Genomic DNA, 26,985 nt, shown 5'->3' on the forward strand with positions numbered 1-26,985 from the left:
GATTAAGAATAACGTATAAAAACAGCCCAGTTCCAGGAATAATAGAGCTTCCGAGGTTGGAGATCCAAGAAGGAAGGGGGCTCAAGCTGCAGCCCCTAACCCAGCAGAGAGCACTGCTGTCTGGGTAAACAGTCCCGCTGCCTGCCAGCCGCCTGCACCTGAGCACTGAACCATCCTCCACACAAGCTGTGACGTCTCACCGGGACACATGAACAGCAGAGAAATGACTGAGGAAAGGAGGTTGAGATCGGAGGAGGAGGAGGAGGAGGAGGAGGAGGAGGAGGAGGAGGGGTGAGAAAGGAGGGGGCAAAGAGAGGTAGACCGAGTAGATAGGACAGCAGGGGCAATAAAAGGAGGGAGCAGGGTGGGATGAATACCTCTGCTCAGCACCAGCTGGCTTCGGCTCGGAGATAAAGAGAGAGAGAGAAAAGGGAGGACGGGGGGTTCTCACGGGGAACATACAGAACGATCCCACGCTGCAGGAGGTGTGCAGCCATGATGCTCCCGTTATGAAACTGATCTTTCAGAGTATCACGGTTGTGTGACTTTTGTCTTCCTGACTGTTTCTGCTGTAGTTACACATCCCACTTTCTGTGGCTCTTGCTGAGATTTCTTGCATATTAAAGGTCCCTTATTATATTAAAATTAGATGTCAAGGTCAAAGGTCAAGGTCAAATTCATTAATAGAGCACATTTAAAACGACATCAGTCCACCAAAGCACTGTACAAAGTCTGAAAACATAAGAAAAACAATAAATAGTTGCAAGAAAACAAAATGGCAACACACAGAACATTAAAACAAATGTCTCTTTTTTTTATATATATATATAAATCAGCCGCAGTTTCTAATTTACTCCTGTGAAAGTATCAAAGAGCTCAGTCTGCAGAGAAACGCTCACAAACTCAGCGTTAAAATGAGCTGTGGAGACTTCTGTAACTTTGTGATGTCACAACAGACCAGACGCTGCACTCAGCCCAACTGGACCAACCCTGAATCCAACTTTCCAGGATTTGCTTTCTCCCGATTGTTCGTCTGAAGTCGGCTGCATATTGATCTAAAAACTGCGAAAACCGTGAGCCAATCATGAATGAGTTTCAGACCCTCGTTTCTGATTGGTCCAACTTACTTCCTGTCATCACTAGAGCGGTGGAGAGAAGTGAGAGAGGGAGCAAGAGAAGATGTAGTGAGAAGTGTTGGATTTGTTTTAGGAAAAATATCTTCTCATATTAACGCTGAAGATGAAACTTGGAAAAGTAAAATAGGGACATTTTCCTTTGTTTTCCTGAATTACATCAAGTCTGATGATCAAACGGTGTCATTTGTGAGCCGCGTGTATTATGGCGTATAAATACCATATATTTTAGATGAGTTGGCACCATGCTGTCAGATCCTGGTCTAATGGAACCTGATCCTAAAGTCTCAGGGATTTTAATTTGGCTGTGGACTCTTAAGCTCGTCGGGTGGAGACGAAATCAACTGATCTTAACAAGAAAAACGCAACAAAAGGCCACAGATGTGTGTTTTCATAAAAAAAAAATAACGATTTGGTGAAACCACAAAGATTTTCTGTCGAGTCTCAGAAAGAACAGTCTGACAGATCCGTCATTAAGAGACTGATGAATTATTCATCATAAATTGATACTCAGATACAGATGTGGGGGAAACGCTATTGTGATTTACGAGCAATTAGCAGCTTCCGAGAATGAACATGAGAAACACAATTAAATAAAAAAAAACAAAAAAAACAAACAGATTGTTGATTGACAGCCAAAAAAAGATGAAATGATAACAGAACAATTTTGGCTCTAAGAAATCCTAAAAGTCTTAGACGTACAGGACTGTAGTTATAAGTGCCTCCATTGTGTGTGTGTGTGTGTGTGTGTGTGTGTGTTGGTGTGCACGCTGGTATGAGCTCATGTCTGTACACTGCAGCTTTTCAATATTAACAACACAGGAAGGGGGAGGGAGGGGTTAAACCTGTGTCAAGGTCATGTGACCCCAGGAACCAGCTTGCTATTGGCTGCCTGAGATTGGAGACGGATGTGAGAGGCTGCTATGAAAATCAGGTCCCGCCCCCAAAATGGCCAATAACAAAAGGAGGAGAGGAGGAAACGCTGCTTCCATGCAAACCACCAGAAAGCCCTCATATCTTATTGGCTCTGTCCAGTTTGCCTGAAGACGAAGGTGTAAGTGGAATCAGCGGAAATTTGTTTGATATTTAAACAACCTTTAGCCGAGCTCTTGCTCCAGACTTTTCTCTTCGGGTTTGATTCGTGTCTGAATTATTTAATGTAACCAACACGCTTTCAAATCAGAGTACTAAACTACAAATAATAATCATCATCATCATCTAGACTGCACATCTGCAGACATCTGCAGGGCCATTACGGCAGATTTTTACAAAAATAAAAATGTTGATATCCAGTTTGTCTTCCTGCAAAAAAAAAAAAAAACTTTCTCCGTCTGGAGCTAATTGCAGGAGAAAACCTCAGTTACTGCAAGAATAATAAGTCATCTGTCAAATAGGATTCATTGGACTAATCCCTCATTATCTCCATCGTAAGAGAAGCTTATGAGGAGGATGTAGCAGCCCTAAAGGCCTCCTGTCTGTCCTGGAATGAGGATTAGCAGCAGGTGAGTTCTCTCTACATGGATCAGAAATTTAAAACAAGCCGAACAAAAGACGACGCAGCACAAAGGTTTCAGAGTTTGGACCGCCGTCTCTTGTGGTGTGACTCTACTTTCAGTTTTATTTAAATCCCACTCTGCCGTCGCTCCAGACGCAGTTTGTTCAGGAGAAATGTCAGACTCCAGATGTGGGTCAGCAGCAGTGTTTCTTTGTGTACTATTTCATTTCCTCGTCTTGGTCTTTCCCTCCCTGTGCAGCCGGTCTACGCTAACCACCGCTAATGCTAACCACCGCCTGCAGCAAACTGCCGAGTCTGCACAAACATGAAACTGCAGTTCATCAAGTTGTGAGTAAATGTGTGTTACTGGTCTTCACAGGGTAGCGACAACATTACACAAGTACGAGCTGAAGGGGCGCAATATAACAACGTGTACCAAGTACAGCACGTTTAAAGGTGAACCGTTCACCTGCTAAAAGCATTTTGATCGATTTAACCAATCGACTGAGTGGAAACGTCGTCAGCAAATGCTTCTTCCAGTTCCCATGAGCCAAAGCTGCACATTGAAGAAGCAAAGCGTTCATGACGAACAAAAAACAAAGCTGAATCATGAATCAAGTTCTCAGTGTTTTCTTCAAGTAACTGATTAGCCTTATATTCTTTAGAAATATTCAGTTAGATGTCATAAAAATCGTCCACGTTTTTGAGAAATGAGTGAAATGGTGAATATTCTGGCCTTCGATAGAATCATCAACCATGAAACTGACAACCACAAAAACACACGAGCTGATCCCAGATCAGTAATTAGAAAAGGAGCAGAGTTGACAACAACAACAAGCCCGAATCCAAATCTGCACAGCTGGTGGTTCCTCGTTGAGCCTAATGGATCAGGGAGGGGCCGTAAAAGCTCAGAATCATCGATTATCATCCCAATCCATCAACTACTTTGTCCTTGGAAAATGAAAATATCCCAGTCGCAGTTTCCTTGAACACTATTTGACCCCTTTTCTGGAGTACAAGACAGAAAAAAGAAACAAACTTAACACAACAACTGCATTGTTGCCAAACAAATTACCTAAATGCAAAATTTGGATTCATACAGAGAAGACTGGAGGGAGACAACAAACTTAAATTATCCTTCATAAGTGCTGCCAATAACTAAATAAATAACTTGGCTGAGGTTTGAATACGATGAGAGGTGAATGACAAAGCAGTTAACATTAAAATCTTATTCTGATTATCAACAAGAAAAAAAATAAAATGATAAGGCACGAAGCACGAAGAGTCTACACATCATTTTATTTCTTCCTGTGGAGTTTGGCTCCCTCTAGCTTTGATTTGGGACTCACAGCTTTTTCTTTTAAAAGGCTCAGTGTTAAATCTTTCACACAGTTAAATTATCAGCCTGCTGACGAAACAAAGCACAAAAAAAAAAAAACAAGCAAACATGGAGGGGTTAGTTCGGAAGTGTGTGTCAGTGTGTGTCAGTGTGTGTCAGCACAACACAACAGCAGCAGCTGTAGCTCCTGTTCAGGTCACTTGGTGGCAGCAGCACACAGAAGGAATAAAACTGTTTTTTTAATTCCCCTCAGTGCAGAAAAAAAATGTATGAGAGTTGTTTTGTCAGCAAATGTGGTTTCTTCTTCTTCTTTTTATAGTTTTATAGTAAACGATGACCTAAAGTCTAAAGCACAGAAACCTTGTGCACTAGTTTTTTTACATTTCCATTTCTTCTTCTTGGTTTTATTACTTGGCTCGTCTTAATTTCCTTTGGGGGCCTCATCATCAAAACGTTTGCAGCTCTAGTTTTGGGGCACATTGACTTTTCACAGGTAGCATTGGCGCACACACACAAACCAAAAAAACCTTTTTGGTTTGTGTGTGTGTGCACGTGATTGACTGCAGATATGCACAGAGCGGCAGGTGGGCGAGGATTACAGCATCACATCATTTGCTGCTCTGTGAAAGTGCAGATCGTGGGATCACTGTGGGGGGCTCATTATTAAGACGTCGGCAGTTTGTCGAAGTTACAAACGACGTTTTCATCTTGGTGATTGAATTTCTTCACCATCTCCCACAACAGCTTCCCTATTCAACAGGAAATTGCATCCAATTTGACACAATTAAGATCCAATCAACGCTGTGGCTCGGCCAGTAAATGGTGCGTTGTGTCTGACCGTTCAGTAAACACTCGGATATCTTAAAGCTTTATCACTCATTAGTTCACTTTGTAAACGGAATCATCAAATCAGCAGCATCAAACCAGCAGCAGCCTGAATGGCGAGATGTGACTCTCAGACACACAAACAGGATCTCAGCTCTCACAAATACACAACTTCGACTTTACTGGTGCCGGATAATGAATTTCAGAAGCTGAGCTGCACTGGATGGAAATCTGGATTTAAATCGGGATGAAGGAGTGAAGTGGTGGTTTAGTTTCTCCACTCCACTGAATCATGGCGGGTTTTCTTATCTTATCAAAACACCAGCGAACCTGGCGATTGTTGAGCGTTATCACCAAGAGCAGGACGCGCTCGTGCCCGTCCATCAGTCAATCCTGTATTGTCTCTCTGTGCATCCCAGGAGAGGCCTGCGGGTTCAAACCCAGAACCTTCACGTGATGGATGGATGGATGGATGGAAAACAAGGCCGGTGTTGTAATTGACTGATAAAAATAGGAAACGGTGCGGCCCTTAGGGGGCCCTCAGCTGTCAGGACTAGGAAATGCTCTTATTGTTTGGACATAAGGTGTCCTCTGTCCTCTCTGGCCGTCTCGTCGTCTGTCTCACCGTCTCCGTCACATACTCCACTTCTGCCTCGCCCGCTCTCTCCACACTGACAAAGCAGAATTCAGATATCAGCCACATGACTCTGCAAATGGACTTAAAAACAAGATAACACTCGGCGGTGCTCGAGTGGCTGTCGAGATACCGGTTGAGGCTCTTTTTCAGTTTACAGGATCAGTCTGGCAGATTTTATTATATTAGGACATCCATAAAAAGAGATAAATGTCCATTAAATGTCCATTAAGCACACGAGTGAGTTCATGAGCACCGACTGTTGTAATGTTCACCATCACACATCCACCCCGCCTGGATCCTCCATCAGCACTGCAGCTCAAATGTCAAAGCATTGGAACCCAAAACTCGGCGGAGGCAGCACAGCGTTCATATCGTGTGGGATGTGTCGTCATTTAATATTCATTGCACTTGTTACAAGTTTGTTGAATCTCAGATTTGTCATCCCCGGCTGTGAAATAAGTTTATGTTGGGTTCAATGAGGTGATATGGATTTCTTTTTGTGTTCCACCTCACGTGAGGGGAGCCGATTGGTTCCTTCCATAGCAGGAAGGAGCTGGAGACTGATGAGACAGACAAACTGTCCGTCTCACCCCGATCTGAGGTGAACTTTTCCTCCATTCACGTCCCAAAGGACGGAGCAGGCAGTATGACTGAAAACCCCGATTTTACCAGCACTAAAGGACACACAGCAATAAGACTACGATACAAACCGGACCAGTCTTCACTCTGCTGTCCTTCACATACAGTCTTTGAGACGTCCACAGCAGGACTCATTATGTCAACTTTAATCACAGTAAACATGAATGAAACACCTCGACAAGTTTTCTTTCCATGTCGTAACGAAAGCAACCAACAGCCCATAATCGTTCTCACTAGATTATTTAAGTAACAGATTGGACATCATTTTTTATAGATAACGTATTAAAATGTAAGAATACTAAATGACTCAATGATGGCGATGATGTAATTAGGAGGGACACAAGGAGTCAGGAGGAGTAAAAGCAGCTGCTGGAGAGGTGAAGGTAATTCAGGTCCAAAACCAAAAGAGAGCAGGACACCATGAGTAGAGGGAGAGAGACCATTACAGCCACTTACCTAGGAGAGAGAGAGAGAGACAATAGAAACCTTCAGCTGAGAGAATATAGGATTCGTCTGCGTCCGTCATGTTTACAGCTGCGTGTTTTGGTGTGCAGGTATTTTATTTTTATTTTTTTGGGGTGACTGTCTGCCGGTCTGAGGTCAACTACAGTCTCCCGCTGGCGCTCTTCCAGCTGTCTCCTAGGCAACCAGATACACGAGCCACAAATAGCACACTCGGAGCCGAGTATCCCTTCGCCGTGCCGCGGCCACATCAAACCACATCCTTCACATTTCACATCCCTCCACAGCAACAGATAGAGCTCATTAAGGAAGGAAAGAGGAGCTCCAAATGAAGCAAACGCACAAGAATCTGAATCAGCAGTCCATTTTTTTTTGGGACTGTTAACAGCAAGAGAAAGAAACAGATAAAAAACCATTTGTAGGCAAAACAGATAAAAATAAAAGGCAAAAAAAATAAAAAAATAAATCACATATACATCACACTTCTCTTCTAGTGTGTGTGTTTTAATCCGTGATAACCTCCCTGACGTTATAAAGGTCAATTTGGCATGAACTTTCCATTATAGCTGATCCTAACTCACACATTCACACATCACAGCGTGCATTTTTCATCCAAACACAAACACGCAGGCAGCCACTTTAAGACGGGTGTGCCGGCCTAACTCTGGTCGGTAGAGCTCCACCAACGACCCTGTCGTGGCAGCCATGTGACCCGAGCGAGGATGAACAAAAGACCTTCATGGCTTTCCATGAAGTTACTCACAGCATTAGCATTAATGTCAGAATAGAGTCATAATAATTCAGGATGTGGACTTTCTATTGACACGGTTAAAAGATATATATATATATATATATATAAAACACAGCAGTCGAGAACTGCTGCTGTCACAGCTGACGACAAACAACGATAACTGTCAGAGAAAGTGTGAGTGTGTGAGAGTTATATCACACTCTGAAGTTATTCTGGTTTTACTGTAGTTTCTCTTTGTGTTCAGGATCATGACAAAAACTCTGCGGGGAGAAAATGGGGTCACTGGAGTTTACACAAGGTCACATTTACACAAGTTAGTCGAACTATTGGCAGCTCAGGGTTGTGGCGTTTTCACCAATTCGTGTTTGAACTACCTTTAATGAATGTGTACGTGTGTGTGTGTGTGTGTGTGTGTGTGTGTATGTGTGTGTGTCTGAAACAGGAAGAAAGCAGGTTTACCTGCACCTCTGATGCTGCTCTTGACTATTCCTTTTGTTGGATGATACACACCCATAGTGTGTCTGTGTGTGTCTGCTGCTAGCTGAAGTGGTCTAACATGACATGATTGATGACGGTTTGAGTATAAGCGCGCGCGCACACACACACACACACACACACACACGATGATGACGTCCGTCTCAGTGTGTGTGAGGAACAGTCTGGGCATTTCCAGCAGGCCTCCTGCCAGTACTCTGAATGTCCTGGTCCAGAAACCCCTGAGCCGTCTGCCTTTCCTCACCATCCTCACATCGTTACTGCACTTCATGTTTTTATTTGTCATCTACACATCGCACGTCAGCCTTTAAATGCACGACACAGCGACGGCTCAGAGCAGCAGCCCGCCGAGACACGTTGTGTCTGAAAACATCCTGCTTCGACCCGGAGCCACAGAAACGGTGTGAAACACAACTAAGCTCATTTATTTCACATGGAAATGACAAAATAAAACATTTAAACAAGCCATTGCTGAAGATGACGAGTGAGTTAATTTCTCACTGTTGCTGTAAAGTCAAAGAAAATCAATCAGTTTCCCAGCAACCTCAAAATTCACAGAAATCTACTGGCGAAGACATTTTCTCCCGCGAGACGAGGAAGGAGGAAGAGGACGAAGGATGAAGGAGGATGAGAAGAGGAAAGGAATCAGAGTGGAAGTCATTCAAGGGAAGAAAGAGGAAGTGAGCTCAGTGATGAACCGGGACAAAGATGGAGCAGAAACCATTACATCACCCTGTTTCCATGACTACAGAGTCACATTAGCCTAATCATACTACCATCTGACAGCTTCACTTTGCCTTCACTGTGTCTGACTCTTGCTCTCATTTTATGGGATTAAAATTCGATCAATCTTCTGGAAGTTTTTTCCCCCCGCAGGCCACCGTACGACGCTCCAAAGATACGGTGTGATTTGAATGACCAGTGATCTATAGCTGAAGCTCTGCCAGCTTTTCTGCAGACCACGGCTCCTCCTGAGACGGCCGCTGCTTAGTCAGTCGCTCTGACATTAAGCTAATTCACCGGCTACATGGTATTTGTGCACATTTTACATTTCACTACACAAAGTGATATTAGAGGACACGTCCTCTCAGCATAAACCTTACTCAGCTAGGGGGTTTGTTACGTTTATACCTGCTACACTAGCTCCACACATCAAATAAATACCAAAACTGAAGGTGTATGTTTGCTTTTAATATGCTGAGACGAGCCTTGGGAACGAGCTATGAAAGTTGCGACTAGCTCAGTGTTGTGTAGTTTTCAGAAACTCCATCGGTAACGTTGAAAACATGAAATTATTCCCTCCACATTATCGATCACTACACTTCTGTTTGGCCTTGGTTGGCCGTTTCCGCCATGCATAATTTTTAAGGCTCCAGAGAGCACTAAAGCAGAGTGATTGTAATAAAGAAGGATCTTGCTTTTAAACAAGTCAGAGAGTTCAGCAGTAATATAAAGGAAGTGGATGCTCCCCGGTATTGCCAACAAGGAAAGGACGCGGCCAAATAAAACAGCTAAAGACGATGAAAACTAGAGGAGGCTGTGTGATAATGCTGCTGTTTGTTTAAAACACCGCCACGACCTTCTCATAAGCTTAACCTCTTAACCGTTATCGTCTCCACAAAGCGCAGGACGGCGAAATATAAAATGAGCTAAAACAGATTAAATGTTCAGGGGGCCTGAAATACGGCAACAACTATCGCATCTAAATGTTTTCTAACACAAAGACCAACAAAGGAGGACAAATAATTGAAATGCATTAGATGGTTAATCAGACGTTTGTCTGCAGATGAGTGACCGAGAATGAAAAGATCATAATATGACGATTGTTCTTGCTGAGGATCACAGAACTTTTTATTATTTATTTTCTTTCTTTAAGCTCTGCAGTCCTGAGTCCAAGTCAACTGCTGAACTAGGCAAACGCAGCAATGTAGATTTGGAACCGAGTCACTGAGTCCAAGCCAAGAAGTGGTGCAATCCCTCTTTTGCTCATTTTCCCTCCTCTTTGCCTGTATGTGTGTGTGTGGGGGGGGGGTAAAAAGAAAGGACTGTACATTGACCAGCCTTACTAACAGAGCACAGCTCCATCCTGTTCCTGTGAAGTGGCAGAAATAGAGCCAAGTGCAGCATTCTGCTCCACGGCTGCCTCAGCAGAAACACAATATGTTGGCTCCGAAGGGCCTCGCTGGCAGGAACTCTCACCCCAAAGAAAATCATCAGCCTCATTATACACTGTGTGCTGCTACGGGTAAATAAATAAATAAGGAAGGGAGCGGGGGTGACGAATAGCTCTGTGTGTGTTACACTCTGCTCCTGGTTCAAAATCCAAACGAACTGGTCTGAAATTAAATCAGGTCCTCGAGTTTCACATGGTTCCCGTATTTTTCTTCTCGTTAAGTGGAGGACACTCAGCCGGACCAGCAGTCTAAAGCCAAACGACACACTCAGAGCGAGAGCCGGTGCTTGAATCAGACTCTTGAACCTTTGGGATGTATTGTTGGAGCTTCCCGACAAAGAAGAGTCCTCAGCCATTAACACAATCTTTTGAAACGGCCAACCTCATTTTTAGACTTAAGGGCCACTTTGTTACTGTAACTGGAAGTCACTGCCGTCTTCTAATGCAACTGTCAGCTGATTTTACCTCTAATATTAAAGAGGCCAAGTTTAAACCACAATTACAAATCTATTTTAACTTTAAACACTGGACACAGAGTTGTTTGCATCAATGCACAAGCACACTGACACCCGTTTACAGTTCAATACCAGTTTTCATACAAAGAAAAAGAGAAAAATAATGATAATAATTAAAATAAACTTCTGTGGTAGCTGCTGGGGCTTCTTGTAAATGCTCTCCATTCCAACGTGACTCCAGTGTAACATAGCTGACTTCCTGATCGTGGAGCTCATAGTACAACGTGGCCTACTGCCATCGGCGGCGGCTCGTAGCAGCTCCTCAGGAGTTATCGGGTTTCCCCGGCAGGAATGGTGGACTGTAACGGCACGGCGGCCGGATCCAAGCTCACGAATAGCCTGTCGGTCGGCACCGCCCCTCGAAGGCTGCCTGGACTCGTGGTTCTTTAAGGTCAACGAAGAGAAGGTTGATGTCTCCAGTAAAATGAAGTCCTAAATCAGGAGTAGTAAGTCCCATAACTAATCAAGCAATGACCAACAATCCTAACCAGCCAAACAAGACAAACTGTTGAGTCTGCTTCAATTAATTCTTAATTTACTGACGCTCTGAAAATATTTACGAGTTAATATTAGTCACCTACGCTGTGTTTTGGCTGTGGGCGGAGGTTTGGAAACTCGCAGGCTTCTGGGATCAGGATGGTACCTGACGGATGTCTATAATTTTACTTTGTACCACAAACATGGCGCAACAGACAACCCGCTGAGTCACCAAATTCATCAGTCCAAACCATCCAGGGAACCATGAATATGCCAAGAAAGACCACCTGCATTGATCCGAAATGACAGAGTATAATAATTCAGGAGACAACTCACTGCACTCCGGATAAATCAGATAAGCAGCGTGCCTATTGAAAGCATCGACAGTATTGACATTGGAGAGGGCGTGGGACGGGAATGACTGAACGTGGGCAGTCATGTTACATAAGCACCGGTCCACTTCTGACTAAAACAGCACAAAAACACAGATGCACACATGTGCTGCTGATGTCACTGTTACAAAACCTGCTAACGTTTCGCAAATCATCACACTGCCTCGCATCGCAGTCGGGATTCGGATTGTAATTTTTATGATGAGCTTTGCCTCCATTTTTGGAAAGGCAAGCAACAGTTTGGAGCAGACGGAGCAGATTATTATGGTGTGGCTCGTCTGACAGGATCCTCTGTCACCGTCTTCCGGCTTCCCTCCTCAGTTACAAGGCTCAACCCAGATGGGCTTTGAGTTACACAGCAGAAATGTAAAATGCATACCAAAGCCTGTGTGTATACCGGACACACACAAACAAACACAAACAAGTGCAGGGGGCGTCAGCTGATATGTGGAGCTGTACGCCATTTCTCCACCGCGCCGAACTGGTTCTCTCACTTCGTCTCTCTCTCCCCCCGACGGGGCTTTGGTTGTCATAGTTACGTCCATTAACACACCTGCTAAGCTCTTACCCCCCCCCCCACACTTCCTCTCTTAGTCACAGACCTGCTGGGTAATTACAGCTAAGGTGGAAAATCAAGAACAAAAATTAAACAAAACAAAAACAAAAACATGGAGGATCCATATTTTTAATTCAGTTCGATGGAAAATGTGTGCAGATAAAAGCAGAGAATATTAAATCATTACAAAAACAGTGTATAATTTAAAAGTTCCCATATTTTACATTTATCCCGGGGTTTTATTTCAAGCAGTGAAATCATATCCTGTTACGTTGGCTGCCGGATATCGGGGGGCGGGCTCAGGGGAGTGGTTTCATTGTGACATCATAAAGTTTCATGGCTCATTTTAAGGCTCGGCTTTTAGATGTGGGCTGTGTGGAGTATTTCCTCAGAATCACAGAAGGTAGATCGGCTTTCTAAACAAAAACCCAATTTTTCTCCCTTAAATGTTCACATTTAAAGGGACAACCCAACAAAAATGTCGTCATCATCATCATCATCATCACATAATCCCACTGGGCTTCTATTTTATCTCACAGGAAGTGGAGGTGTCGGCCTCAGCATCTCTTTCCCTAAATGTCGTCTTCTCTCACGGCATCCCGGTTTTTTCAGTGAGGCACACTGTGTGTTGTCGTTCACATCGGTGCTGCTGTTGTTAGCGCCGCTCACCGCCTGTGTCCTTAGCAACAGGTGGAGAGTGGAGGCAGCACGTTCCTCTCCTTTATCTCCACATACTTCCCCTTCTCCTGATCTCTCTACTTATCCTGTCTACTCGTTCTTTTAATAGCCTTCCTCCCTTCTTTATTTATCAACCCTCCTCCTCCTCCTCTCCTCCTGCCATCTCCCTTCTTCCCAAAAAGCTCCTCTGCTCTGGCCGTCCTCCCTCCATCTCTCCCTGACTGTCTCTTTTGCACAGGATCACGGCGACACAACAGTCATATCTCATCAGCCGAGACGCCGTCTCACGACACGATCACCCCCCCTCCTCTCCTCTCTCCTCTCCATAGCCCCCCCCCCCCACTCCTTCTTCATCCTGTTTCTTCTTCTCCATCTCTTCCTCCCCACCCTTTTTGACTCCTCCTCCCCTCTTCTCGTCCTTTCTCTCCTCCTCCCTCCGGCCTCTCCTGCACAAAAAGACTCATTCATCTCGGCACTAACAGGGCAGCCCGACATATACAAATATAAACCGAGAGCTGGGTCCGGTCCTGAAGGACGCATCACGCTGTTAATCATATACACTGTATGTTGCCTTCACTGTCCGCTGGGAAACGGGAATAACACCTGTTACACAGAATAAATACAGAAGACTAAAGTGTGTGTGCAGAGGGAGACAATTAAGAACAGCTGACTAAACATAAGGCTGAATCTTATAGAATAAAGCTGCTTACCCAGCAGCGCTCTCTGCAAAGAACACGCACACACTGTACACACGAGCAAATTAATGCAGAGAAACCCACAACACAATTTTGGGCCGTGCTTTCAGACAACACAGGACTCCTCCCCACTCTTGAAACCTGGTTTTTGATGAGGCATCTGGATTAAAATGAAAATTTGTCATAGCAGCCTTTAAAAAAAGGTGAAGGTTGTTGTTAAAGTCAGCTGAGTGAATCTTAGCTACGACGCTTCAACTTTATGAGCTTGGACAGTTTCTGAACGACAGAAAGCCTTCAGCGTTTCAATCATCCGTTTGTCGTATCTTCCAACATCCAGAGCAGAAGCGGGTATGAACACAACACGAACCATCTTTGGGTCATTTTCGTGGACTGTTGTGTTTCAGCTGCGAAACTTTTTTCTACATTAAAACATCAAAACATTAAAATAAAGCAGTCAAGCTAAGATAGCGAGCTAATCCCATCAGAGGTCCAACTCGAACGTGTTCCAGCTTGTGTTCAGGCGACATTTTCAAATGAAATGATTTAAATGTTGAATAAGGAGCGTGCTGTTTTTGTGCAGAGGGTCCGGTTGGGTGTTGGCATCAGACATCAGCTGACTCCACACCTCCATCGAAATATTATTGTCTGATAAGTTAATTCTTTAATTGTCATATGCAGTTGTAACGAGGGCCGGTCAATATTCCTCAGGATACACAAACACACAAAAAAAAACCAACAACAACAACTCCACCCATTGAGCCAGACACCCAGCTGATGTAGAACTATAAATCCTTGTGTCTTTGCCAAGAAAACTCAATTTTAATTACCGAACAAGCACTGAGGACGTTTTTAATTTTTGACTTTTGTATCACGACAAATTATTGCTGTCATATTGATTCATTTGTTCTGGTCAGCCTGCTGGAAGCTTCACGGCTGAGACTCAAATGATTCATCAGTGTGAGAGAAAATGTGGTTCTTTGTTGGAAAAGTGTTCCTGACCTCCCCTCTTCTTGCTTCGTCATCTTTCACCTCATTTCCCCTTTGAATTACACCCCCCACCCTCTCATTTTCTTTTCTTGGACCTCATCTCTCTTTCATTTCAGCTCTGACTGAGAATATTAACGCATTAACAGGTGTTTGATGTCGGCGGTCACACTGTCTCCTACAATCCATCAGACACACAGAAATATCCAGGCAACATCATCACATCACTAGTTACTTTAGTAAGCAAACTGCACATTAACGATGAAAGGACTCAACGCCCCGTTTCACTGAACGGCTGGAGAACAAAAAGCGAACTAACCATTAGAGCTCCTGCTATGCAAACAGAGTGCCCTGTCATCAAATCAGCAGTTAACAAAGGCTGACGGCGGCCACAACAAAAGAGCTGCTCTCCATCAACTCAACCCGCAAATATGCCACGGACAAAAGCTAAAAAGTGCCAAGCGGACGCACCAGAGGAGTCAAATAACCATCGCTCGTGTTTCTGGTAAATATTGTCTAAGTTTTATTTGTGTGATGAAATAAAGCGAGTGAAGCTTCTTCTGACTGAGAAATGTTTACAAACCCAAGTCAGGTTCAGTCTTTCTTTTACCTTCTTTGCTTTCTTCTTGCGATGAGCCGACTTCCCCGCAGCCTTGTCTTTAACCTCCTCGCTCATTTCAGCAGCCTTGAGTGTGTGTCTGCGTTTGTGTGTGTGTCCCAAACAGCTGTGTGAGTCCAAAAAAGGGTTTTTCTCTTTTAATCCAGCATGGATGAGCGGAGAGGAGCGGAGTGGCGGCCACTCTCAGCGCGCACAACGACCAACTCAGCTCAGTTGCTCACACCCACTTTCTCACTCACACACACACACACACACTCACACACACACACACTCTCACACACACACTCACACACACACTCAGTCGGCTAGGAGCGATGCCAACAAGGCTGCCCAGCTCAAGCGATGGAGACGCACATTCTCGCTCTTTCTCTGTGTGTGTGTGAGATTCAGTCTCTCTATTTTACACACACAAACACACAATAAAAAAAAAAAAGAAACAAACCCAAAAAACAAACACACACTTCCCCTCTACCTGTCCGTGGCTGTGGTTGCCTCCCACACACTCCACAAGTGAGAGCAGAGCAGCAACAATCTATGGGGGCTTGAGCATTGATAGCAATCAATAACAGTTCATAGATGTGTATGGCTTTTCAGTGTGTGTGTGTGTGTGTGTGTGTGTGAGACAAAGAGGGAGATTTCTTCAACAGGTTCTAAAAAAGAAAATACCTTTCATTTTACAATATTAAAGGAAGACGAAAACATCTTCTTTCCTTCCTATTCACTCATAATTATATTCAAAAATAGGTTTTAAATATGAATGAAGACTCCACGTTTGTTTAGAATTTAAAAATGGCAATATTCACATTTTTATTGAAAATGGAGCAGGAGCTTTGAATTGATTCATAATTAAAGTTATGGGAACAATTAATTACATTTAAAATCACCAATCGGTTATTTCCAGTTAATAGTCAGGTCCTTTGCTGTCTTTTACAGACGGCTTCAGTCATTGAGCTCATTGGACGCCACAGTTTCATCAGCAGATTGACTTTACTGCAGCCAATTAGCATTAGCTTTGTTAGTTCAGCTAGCTGAGAGCAGGTTTGTTTTTTGTTTTAATTGAAAGTGGTAAAAATTAAAACTCTTTACTGGTGTCTTTTCTGGTTTGTCCACGTCGACCTGCTGTTTGAGCCAAAAAGCTTAAAGGTAGCAAACCGTTGATATTTCCTCCTCTAGCGGCACAATGTTCAGCTAGCAGCTTCATTTTTGGCACCGATTGGAGTAAACTGGAGCATCAAATCAGATCCAGATCTGCAGGTGACAACGTTAGAAGGACTTGAACCTCCTGGATACTGTCTGGTATTGAGTTTTTATCTAAAACAACAATAACAACAACAATAATAATAAAAAAAAAAAAAAAAAAACACACTTCTGTATGATCCTGTTTCGGAAAAACTAAATTCTGCAGACAGAATAGGTCCGACAGGTCTTCGTGCAGCCTGATTGACAAAGACGGTGAAGCGTAGAATTGTTTTCAGCCTCTAAACAAAGTGCTGAATCAGGATGACAGAACAATGATATTGATTTTAGAGAGTTTTAAAAGACGATGATGACGCCGTCGGTCGCTGATAAATACTCATTAAAGACTTGCTCTTTGCTCTCTGGACTGTTTGTAAATGACCTCAAACGTATCTTTGGCATTTCTGTACTGCAATTTCTTGTTATTTATAAACCCAGTTACAGTTACGCTCACTTTATTAGGTCCATCTAGCTAAAACTAACGCCGGCAGTCCTGCAGTAAGTCCCCCTCTGGAGATTTTTGCTGAAGCTGTTTGACAGAGGTGGTTTTTTTGTTTGTTTGTTTTCATTTTTGTTGCGTCATCACTTTTGAGGCTGCAGTTTGTGAAGCACATTATATTAAATATATAGAGACCTTTCTGCTGTTCACTCATAAGCAGAGTGGACAAAATGAACAAACTTCATCCTTCAGAATGATCATAAAGTTGAATCAGTGATTTCGCTTCACTTTGGTCTGTCACTGATCATTTTTCTGATTTGATTTACTGTCTTATATCTTCATAAATATGAGAAACACTCCAACTCTTCTATGGAAAATGTTGCCTTTCATTTATTTATGTAAGTTATATATACAAATTAGAATACTGTTTCTATAACATTATTTATATCATTACAGTGTATATATTGTTATATGTTGTGATTCTACAGACACCAAACGCACAACTGCTGATGCAATAATTCACAATAAGACATAATTCATGGATATATACGTACATATGATTGTATGCATTTATGATCGGGCTTCGGCTGTAATGTGGCAGAGACCGTTGAAGGGAAAACAGGGACGACAGAAGAGGAGCTGACTGATGAATCACTGGATTCCCCCTCAGTCTGTGCGAAGAAAGCTGCCAGACATGATGCTGTCTCCCCTTTCGGAGCCGTCAATCACACAAGTGTCTCTTTTCCTCCTCCGCCGAGGCCGGAGGGGAAGACTGACGGCGACAAATGAGTGTCTGCGTTGTGTGAAGAGGAAGGTGGAGAAGTGGGAGACCGTCACCGTCACCTCCTCCTCCGCAAAGAGAGGCAAACCTCAGGTGGCACACCACTGAGGGTCACGGCTTTGTGTGTGTGTGTGTCTGTTGTGAGTGGATTATGCCGCTGTGAGTCACTTTGCCCAGTACAATTATAACAGAGAGGATTGTATTTTGTGTTATTCATCATGGTTATGGTCACACACACACACACACACTGAAAAGCAAAGCACACACTAAACAAAAATAAGATTTAAATCACACTAAATGAATCCGGTAAAGTCGAGGCCAATCGACACTTTGTGAGGTTTTTTTGTGTCCCTTTTAAATTTTGCTGAAAGACTTCCTGTTTGAACTGAAGTACAGTCTGACATCTGGTGGTGACCGTGTGCTACGACAACAACATCCTACATCCCGGAGACCCACAACAGCATACAGCAACACACCGTTTGGAAATATTAAGATGAATTGCCTGAAGTAATAAAACACTGAGAACTGTGACAGTCACCAGCGGTATCTAGTTTAAATATGTAAAGAACCCATTATGCAAAATGGAACCATTCTGAGTGTTCTATCTATTTTTACTGATGCATAATGAGTGTGCAGCATTTTTATATATGTAAAAAAAAAAAATCTATGATATAAATGTTGGAATGAGGATTGAAAACATGTGATGAGGACACAACATGTGTCCTTGTTGTGCCTGTATTCAATATGACAGCTCCAAACACAAACACACACAAACACACGCGCACATTGACACAATGTTGTCCCTCCGACCGGTTCCTCCGTGCACCCAGCAGAGGTAACACAATACTTTAAAAGCTAATATTCTCTTTCTGTCAGCCATTAAGAGGCCTGCTGGAAAAGGGAGTGTCTTTATAGCTCTGCAGTAAGTGCTCTTTCACTGTGACGTGTAATCGGCAAAGAGAGCCGGCAGTTTCGGGGGAGATTAGGTGGCGATGGGAGGGGGGGCGGGGGGGGGACGCACGCCAGCGTGTTGCTAGTGGGTCTGAAAACAATCTGCTCAGTGTCGTGCAAGCAGGTATTTAAATAAAAATGTAAATTTGGAGTGAGAGGCAGAAGAGATAACCGTTTCCAGTTATGGTTGATGTGGCTTCGCGGACTGAGAGGAGACAGATGGGAAGGATCAGAGAGGAGAGACAGTGAAGAAGAAGAAGAAGGCCGTCCGTCTATATTTAGCCTCATGTTTACACTCTGAGGTTTGTATGTTACATTCCTCATCGCAGCAACAACTTTCATGTGCAGGTTTGCAGCAGAAAAGAAAAGAAAAAAATTAAAAAAAAACTACCAAAAACCCGACAACGTGCTCATGTGCTGACGAGTGTGTGACCTTTGACCTCAGAAGCACTTGACGGACGACGAGGTGATACGAGTCTCCTGTGAGAGATTTGGAAAATATAATGAAACCAAAAAAAGCACCGATGTCAAAACTCCTCTGATGATTTTTTACATCCAAAATTTGAAGAAATTAAAAAAAAAAAAAAAACGAACCCCACAGTGGGACATGAACTCATCACAGCTACAAACAAGTAAAGAGATTAAACATCATCAACATTTTTTCTAAATTTGCGGAAAAAAATAAATTGATATAAATGGCGGTAAACTGTCCAAACAATAAGAAGCAGAAGGACGACACACATTGGTGCTGAATGCACTGAGGTATGATGTTGGCAGTCATCAAACAAGCTATTTTATCATCATTATCTTATTTGCCAGGGGATATTTTTCCGCAGATGCCAAACTGACTGTGCAGTCTGCGCAGCCAACGGGCCTGTTTGTGCCTGTCATCAACACCAAACTCTCCTTCATCACCGAAGATAAAGGCCGCTGCAAGTCTAAAAACTCACACTGCTGCTGCTGCTTCTTCTGTTTCCAAATCCTTTAACGGCTTCAAAGGATCGACAACAGCAACATCTGGCAGAAAATGACGAGCCTTCAGTGGGCAGAAAGTTGTTTTTATCTTTTCTTCTCTGGATACTGAGGCGTCTGTGTGTTTCTCCGCAGCTCTTGTAACCGTCCATGTGTTTGTGTTGACATCGATGCTGATGTGAACTAAAGAGCTGCTGGCTGCGACTTGTGCTATCTGTGATTCACCGCTCAGTGATGTTCTTTGTATTCCAGTAATTGCCAGATTTTGTAACCCTGATTATATCAATGGCCTCTGCACTTTCCCTTCCTCTGCTCCCATTTTTGATTCTGCACATCCCATTTCTCGACGCAGGTGTGAACTTGCTGCAGGAAACGATTGTGAAATAACAATCCAGGAAAATAAACTATTCTGACTTTGGCTGACTTTGAATTTCGCCAGATGAGACCGTTTGCAGGTTTAAATACAGTTTAGAGAGACAAATGAACGTTTGTTTTCTGCCAACTGATTTCTCAATTTCTGATATCCAGGAATGTTAATCTAATCTCAGCCACCTGATAAGATCAATGTTTCATGTAAGCAACGCCAAAAAAAAGAAAACCACTTCACCCAACCTTCCAAGAATCTGTCTACTCTGTCTCTGAGCTCCTGTTTTCCTTTTTTTATTCGTCCTTTTGTTTCACTTCTCTCCGTCTCCTTCACCTCTGAACGTCTAAATACGTTGCTGCACCTCCTGCAAACTGTTGCTGATACTCTCTGCATATTAATGACATCTTTGGATAGAGTCGTGATAATGACCATCCAGGAGGAAATTAGTCTGGATTCATACTCTGTTGCCAAGGCATTGCCATGGTGACAGATGAATCCCCATGGTAACAATCATAACGTGGCACGGATTCTCCGCGACGATCCCGTGACCTGAGAGGAATCTGGAGGGCTTTGGCCGGGAAGTTCGGACAGACACACTCATCTCGCACTCATCCACAGCGTTTGACCGCCGTGTGGATTTCGAGACAAACACAGAATCTCCTGGAGCAATCCTGTACTGCAATCCAAAAACACAAATGTACTGACAACTGAACAGATCAGCGAAATGGTGCAGGTGAAACTTTCATGTTTGTCCCTTCTGGGCTACTGTAGAGGACCTGCTCCCTTACACAGGAAGAATGATTGTGATTAAGGCATGAAATATCTTTAGAGGAAAAAAAAAAAAAAAAAAAAGCAAAATAACCCAGAGGAGTGGTGATGGAGCAGCCAATCAGAGGAGTCTCCTTCTGAAACACCCAAACAAACGCAATCGTCAGACGAAAAGTGAAAGAGGCTCATTTACACAGAAGGAATCCCTCACACACACACACACACACACACACACGACTTCTGAGAAAGAGCAGACGCACACAAACGCCGGTCACATAGAGAGACTTTCCATCCTCCCCTGATTTACAATCCATCTTTGTCTCGGGACCCGGCGCGCTCACATAATGTGAGCGGCGGTGAAAAGGACACGGTTCCACGCCTAAAATGGTCTCATCGCCAACGGCGACAGGACCAGAGCTGGAAAGTTGGACCATGACTCACTTTCTACCACTCTGACTCCCCCGCTTCAATTTTTACTCCCGTCCAATCAGACGTTCATTATTTCATCTCGTAGCCATCCGTCCCACCGGGAGGTTTATTATATCGGCCTCCTCTGCAGCTACGGGGGAAAAAAAAAGAAAAACATACGCTGCTAACGCCGTCTGTGTGTCCTGGTAACATCACATTTATTTAACAGCTTTGGAAGCAGCTGGGCTCGTGAGGATTTCAATGTTTTTAGTTCCAGATACAGGCCCAAAGGGTGTAACGTTCATTAATTCGGCAGGACGAATCAGTCTCACCCCTCGGTGGGGTAACTAAGATCTCATTCTTTGTGTTAACGCCTCAAATAAACAGCATGTGAAGTGAATTAACACATTTTTAAGGGCCGGATTGCTGACTTTTTCGTTTTAATCACAGAAAACTACACCTGATATGTGCTGTGGTTTGAGTCTAAGACAAGTCTGGGACAGGACTTATTTTATGAAGAGAACCAGAATTTAAATGTAAATTTATCATTTATGATCAGAAGCCTGAACAAATCGTCACATTGTAGCAGCAGGAAGCTGAAAATATCTGAGACCAGACTGAATAAAATGCATATTTTGACATTTAGTTTTCAAGTCAAGCAAATAATTGTTGCAGCTCTGGTAAAAGGTCAAAGGTCAAAGTCTCAGTAATGGTACATATAAATAGATTTTTGGCTTCAACTCAGCAATTGATGTGCTAGTGAAGCGTAACTGGACCTGTTTGAGTCTAAAGGTAGTCACACTGACCAAGTCAGCAATCCTGGAAATAAAAAAAAGACTTTAACCTCCAACGATGCTATGAAGGAGAGGCTCAGACGTCAAACTTCACATTACAGTCAGGACTGAGCAGCCATTCATCACCGTGAGTCAGCTGACCCGTTCAGATGGTTATGACTGTAAACACAGCGGTGTCATTCAGCGCAGTCATCGCTGCTTACAGGCTGGCACTTATTCATCCATCCACTCGCTCCTTCATTCATTCATGCGTTCATTCATTCATCTCTTCTTTCAGCGTGCAGATGTTCTGTAAGAAACAGACCTCCTGTCCGTCACGCCACCTCCACCCCACGCAACAAACGCACATTTTATTCTAAACCAAAACACAAAATGACACAATAAATCAAATAATTAAACCTATTTTCACTCCTCGTTCCTTTTTTCAAACAAAAAAAAAAAAAAAAAAAAATCATACAAATTCTCTGGTTCCTTCTTCTTCTTAAACAACAAGGACTTTTGTATTAAAAGCATTATATCACTCACATCGGACAAGAGCAGACATCTGAAGACAACGCCTTCGCCTGATGTGACAGTTTGACGGAATAATTAATCAATTAGTGGTGAAAATGATCGGCAGAACAAACGCTGGACGCAGTTTCAGTTCCTGTTGCCAAATACAAAAACGATTTATCTCAGTGTCGTTCATGAAGTTAATGAATAAAGGTAAATCATTTGCATAGTTTGGTGTCAGATCCAATAACTGACCTGTAGCTTTGTCTTTTTGACGTTTGCTGCCATGAATTCAGAACAAAGTTAAGAGGTTTCGATGAATCACGTTACGGCAGGCCTGTCCTTTAAAATGACATCTAATTAACTATAAATGAGTCACATGATGACATTAAGCTTCAGTCCCGGACTGTATATTTCTGAATGCTCTGAATCTGGATCGTGCAACTGGTAAAACAAAGCAGTTCAATGTCTGATCTTCATCTTTATATTAAAGCGTCTTGTCATATTCTGAGGAACAATAAGACAAATATTCCCGTTTACTTCCCGTTTACTAACTGGACGGCAGCTCGTCCTCTGTGGAGGACATTTATTCGAGCTGGTGGAATTTAACATTGAGGGCACAAAATTTTGTGCAACCACAGTTTCATTTTTAGTAGAAGCTGTGAATGAGCCCAACTGGAGTTCACTTCATATCTGCCGAGTAGATCTAAAGTTGCTTTGAACCAAGAACCAGCAGCTTTAACAATAAGTTCTATATGAACTGTCTGATGAGTCACAAAATGTTGAAACGGAACGCGTTTCATCTGTTTTCTGGTTTTAATCGCAGGTAAATTAAAAGTGAAGGTGATATAACTCAGAGAAAAAGTATTATTTAAACCTCGGGGGTGTTTAGCTTCAGTTGCTCTTCTCTCAACACAATCCGGGCAGCTGCTTCGTTTGTCAGCACAACAAAACTAATTCAGTATCATCTGTGATTTCTACAAGACGCGGTGGCTCCGGATACACACTGTATGAGGCCAGACGCACAATTTTCACGTGCAGAAAATAAGAAGATTATTAGATTGTAAGTCATGAGCGAGACTTCATACACTGGCATCCTTCCCGCCGTCTGTGAGGACTCATCAATGGCTGCCTTTCACAGACTGTCTGACCCCGGCCGAGCGAGTATCTGGCTCAGCTAGTCACAGACTAGCACACGCAAACACACTCAGAGACAGACACACACACACACACAAACATTAGTGTCCACACTTAACTCTACCTGCAAATAAACACTGATATTATTAACTGTTGCGCTTCTTTCCATACAAACGATTCTCACACACACACACACACACGATACAATAATAATTAAAATACATAAATCATATTTAATTTCACGTATTGACAGCTGCAGCACTGAGACACCAAACAACAGTTCATCTTCTCCACAAACAAACTCCGACTCAGCGGCTTGACGTGACCTCACCACAGCTGAGCTCACTGAATACACTCAGTGAGTTAGCATTTACATTTTGACCCGAATAATTACAGTTTCTTTAATATCTCGTCCGATCATTCAGCAGCTCTGCCTCCACATTAAGGACACAAACAGAGACTTGGGTGTCCGTTTACTTTTGTCCAGGACCTGGGTGGAGTCTCGCTGTGTTTGCTCCTCCACCATAAACCTCCTGCAGGTCATCTGCTGCTGAGAGGCTGAACCGCCCTGCGATCGCTGGTCAACCATTAACGCAGCGGTGGGAGGAGCCACAGACACGTGGACGCTCACGGAGGCCGGCGGGGAGAAACACAGACATTCAGGTGTTTTCATGTGAGATCTGCAGCGATCGGAAAACTTCTTCTACTGAAGTGTCTCCCAGCATATGACACGCGGCCATCTTTACCAAACTTCTGCAAATTCAGACAAACATTCAACTGATTCTGGTTTTGATAGTCACAGGTCAAAGGTCAAGCCTGCAGTGATGTTCTCCATAACGCTTTCTTGGCTCATTCACTGGATTCAGGTGGTCAAAGGTTAAATCCCTCTTTAGCTGTTGCTTCAGACACAAAGGGTTAATTTTTTATAGCAACCTGGATAAACAGGGATGTAATCTGAAACTACTGGTTTATTTTTTGGACAGCAGCCATTAAACGCTCATTATTGCGTTGCATTTCTCCTGCTTTAGTTCACGTATTCTGACTCAGCTCTAATAATCTGACACACAAACTCATTTTGTGTTTGCTGCACCGACAATGCGAGGCGTGAGAGAGAAAATCCCTCCTTTGAAAAGCACAGACCTGTAATAATCCTCTGAAGTTTATTTGTGGCTGTCAGTGAACGCTTTATTTCATTCCAACTAAACAATGCAGTCCGTCAGGTTCTGTACCAACCACCCAAGCTGGGCACCAATATGAAACCTGGCACGCTGGGTGTGATGTGCGATGTACTGAGTTTTATCTTTCAATCGGGAAACTCTTTCTCCAGGTTTCGTCCAAACCAAAGCAGCCCTGGATCTGGTCTTGCACTTTTTTCTGTCCTCTCCCTGACGTTGCTGTCTCTCAGTCACTCCATCGATCATAAATACAAAAATAACTTTCAAAAAGCCGGATTGTTTCATTCACAGTAAATAAATGAAAATGAAGGAGAATTTTACACCACAGAGCTACAACCAGACTCCAGATTGATAAACGTTAGTGTGTAAAATACACATTCACATATTCATCATGGAGGAGAAGCTCCGGAAATATCCTGAATCTTTCAGCATGTCCACTCACTGCTGCTTTCTTACATCTTCACCCATCAAACGGGCCGCGCTGAGCCCTTCCCAAGGTTCAAGATACAAGATACAAAAAGGACAGAAACCCAAGCAGTCTGATATTTGCAGACTGGTTGAGTCCGTCTGATAACGGGAGTAAACATGCAGACACCTGCTGCTTTGTTCTTCCTGCTATAAGAGATTCCCCCTGTCCATTTCTGCTCCATGGCACAGAGTTCCTCAGTTAAATGAAGTGCTAATTTCTCTTTAGGATTTAAGGACACTCAAATATAATGTCATAAAAGAGCAGTTTTTGGTTGCATGTGTCAGCCCAGTTAATATCAATCAATGTGCAAATGCACAGGATTCATTTAAACTTCCCAAAAACTTCCATCCTGTGCAGAAATGAAAGGAATCCACTGTCTGCCCTGGAGGGCAATAAATTCTGGTTAATATACAACTTGTTATGAGCAAAGCTTCAGGTGGCTGGACCCGAAATGTGATGTGTCTGCACATCCAGTGTGTTTTAATGGACTCATGTCAGTGAAGCTTTAAATGAATGAGAAAATGTTTAAACTGCAGACTGAAAAAAAAATAAAATAAAAAATTTTACTTTACTTTCCGAGTTTCTGTGCTCCTTTTTTTTAACCTCTTAAAAAACAGGATAAAATAAGTGGATGTTATCAACAAACTGCCACAAACCAGCTGAGCCGAAGCAGAAAAGGAGTTAAAGCCCTCTCACCTGGTCCGGACGGTCACCTGCGGAGGAAGAGGCCATGTTGGAGGAGAGGAGCGTCGAGCAGCCGCTCCGGTTCTCAGGTGAGGCCGGAGAACAACAAACAAACTAAACTAAACCAAACCAAACAAAACCAAACCAAACGAGCCGCAGCTCCGGGGAGAACGGAGGGAGAGCCGACTCGTCCCCGAAGAAACTCCAGGTGGAGCGGGGCCGATTCCAGCTGCTTCCCCGGAGGAGTCCCGGAGAGACGCACCGACCAGCAGGGGGCAGCACCGAGCCGGGATATAAAACACAGTGTGTCCAGGTCAGGGCCCATCGACCCCCCCAGACACCCAGGAAGCCATTCATCTTCATTATTTTACATAAAAAATGGATTATCTGTTTTCATGGAGCTAAAAATCTCCAGATGTTTCCTAAACTGTCGGATGATTTCATGATGGAAATGATTATTGGTCGCTGCCTTTTCATACTCATGTAGAATAATAGTCTGTGTTTGTGAGAGAGAGGCAAAAATGAAGAACACTAATAAAATTCATTCATTTTAAGAACTTGATTTTGACTGAAGACAATGGTTGATGTTCAGTTGTTCACAATTCTTACACATTTGTGATTAATCAAATAATGTAGGTTCAGTTATAATCAACTAAATGATCTTCATCAATATGTTTTCAGTAGTAAATATTTGAAATGAACTGAACCGCAATCCCAGCAGATGAAAGTTTGTGTTTCCAGCGGTGTGATTCACAAAACTGATATAACAGAACATGTGACTTACATGAAATGATGTTTAATTGTGACACATGAGGGCAGCGTTGAGTCGAGCTGATTCGTTTCCCAGATTCAGACCATCTGCAGATGAAATACCTCCAAACATGTTCGGGCCTATTTCTGACCACGTGAGAGCAAAAACAGCAAAGTCTGTTGATTTTCTGGAATTTTGTTGACACGGTTTGTTGTGCGAGACACAAATGGGCAAAAAACAGAAACACCGGCAACAACAGTTCGACCGAAGCGTCCAAACTGAACTGACAGTTGGCTTTATTCTTCTCTGCAACAGTTTCAACCAAAGCTGAACATTATAATCAACATGAAGGTGGACCAGCATTACATCTCAAACTGAGTGTTTGTGTATGTCGTCCTCTTCTTTGGCTCTGAGAACTCCAAGTTCTTATTACAACGGAGAAACTTCCTTTAAAAACACAGAGTCAGATTCGACCTGGAAACCAAACAAACATGGACGCATTTCCCTTTTCTACTCCTGAAATAATGCGCGTTCTACCAACACTTTAATCTTCACCGTCTACTTTTCAGAGCAGTGTAAATAAATTCAAATTCCAGACTTCGGCCCTTCTAAAACTAATCTAATGAAATAATGAAGTCACATTCCAACATGTGCATCTGTAAGTCAAACACAGACGGTGTGGAGCTGCCAGTCTTC

General features: G+C 43.2%; 1 protein-coding gene across 3 annotated transcripts in view; it reads right to left on the reverse strand.

The window, feature by feature from the left end:
- Positions 1–25,800, reverse strand: part of LOC115059614 (ankyrin-3-like) — a 101,643-nt gene extending 75,843 nt beyond the window's left edge. For all 3 annotated transcript variants that reach the window (XM_029527205.1, XM_029527204.1, XM_029527203.1), the window contains exon 1: positions 25,551–25,800. In XM_029527205.1, the coding sequence (XP_029383065.1) occupies positions 25,551–25,586 (36 nt within the window). In that variant the 5' untranslated portion in view covers positions 25,587–25,800. The remainder of the gene's footprint in view (positions 1–25,550) is intronic.
- Positions 25,801–26,985: the final 1,185 nt, after the last annotated feature.

Source organism: Echeneis naucrates, chromosome 19 (genome assembly GCF_900963305.1).
Source record: "Echeneis naucrates chromosome 19, fEcheNa1.1, whole genome shotgun sequence".
Taxonomy (NCBI): Eukaryota; Metazoa; Chordata; class Actinopteri; order Carangiformes; family Echeneidae; genus Echeneis; species Echeneis naucrates.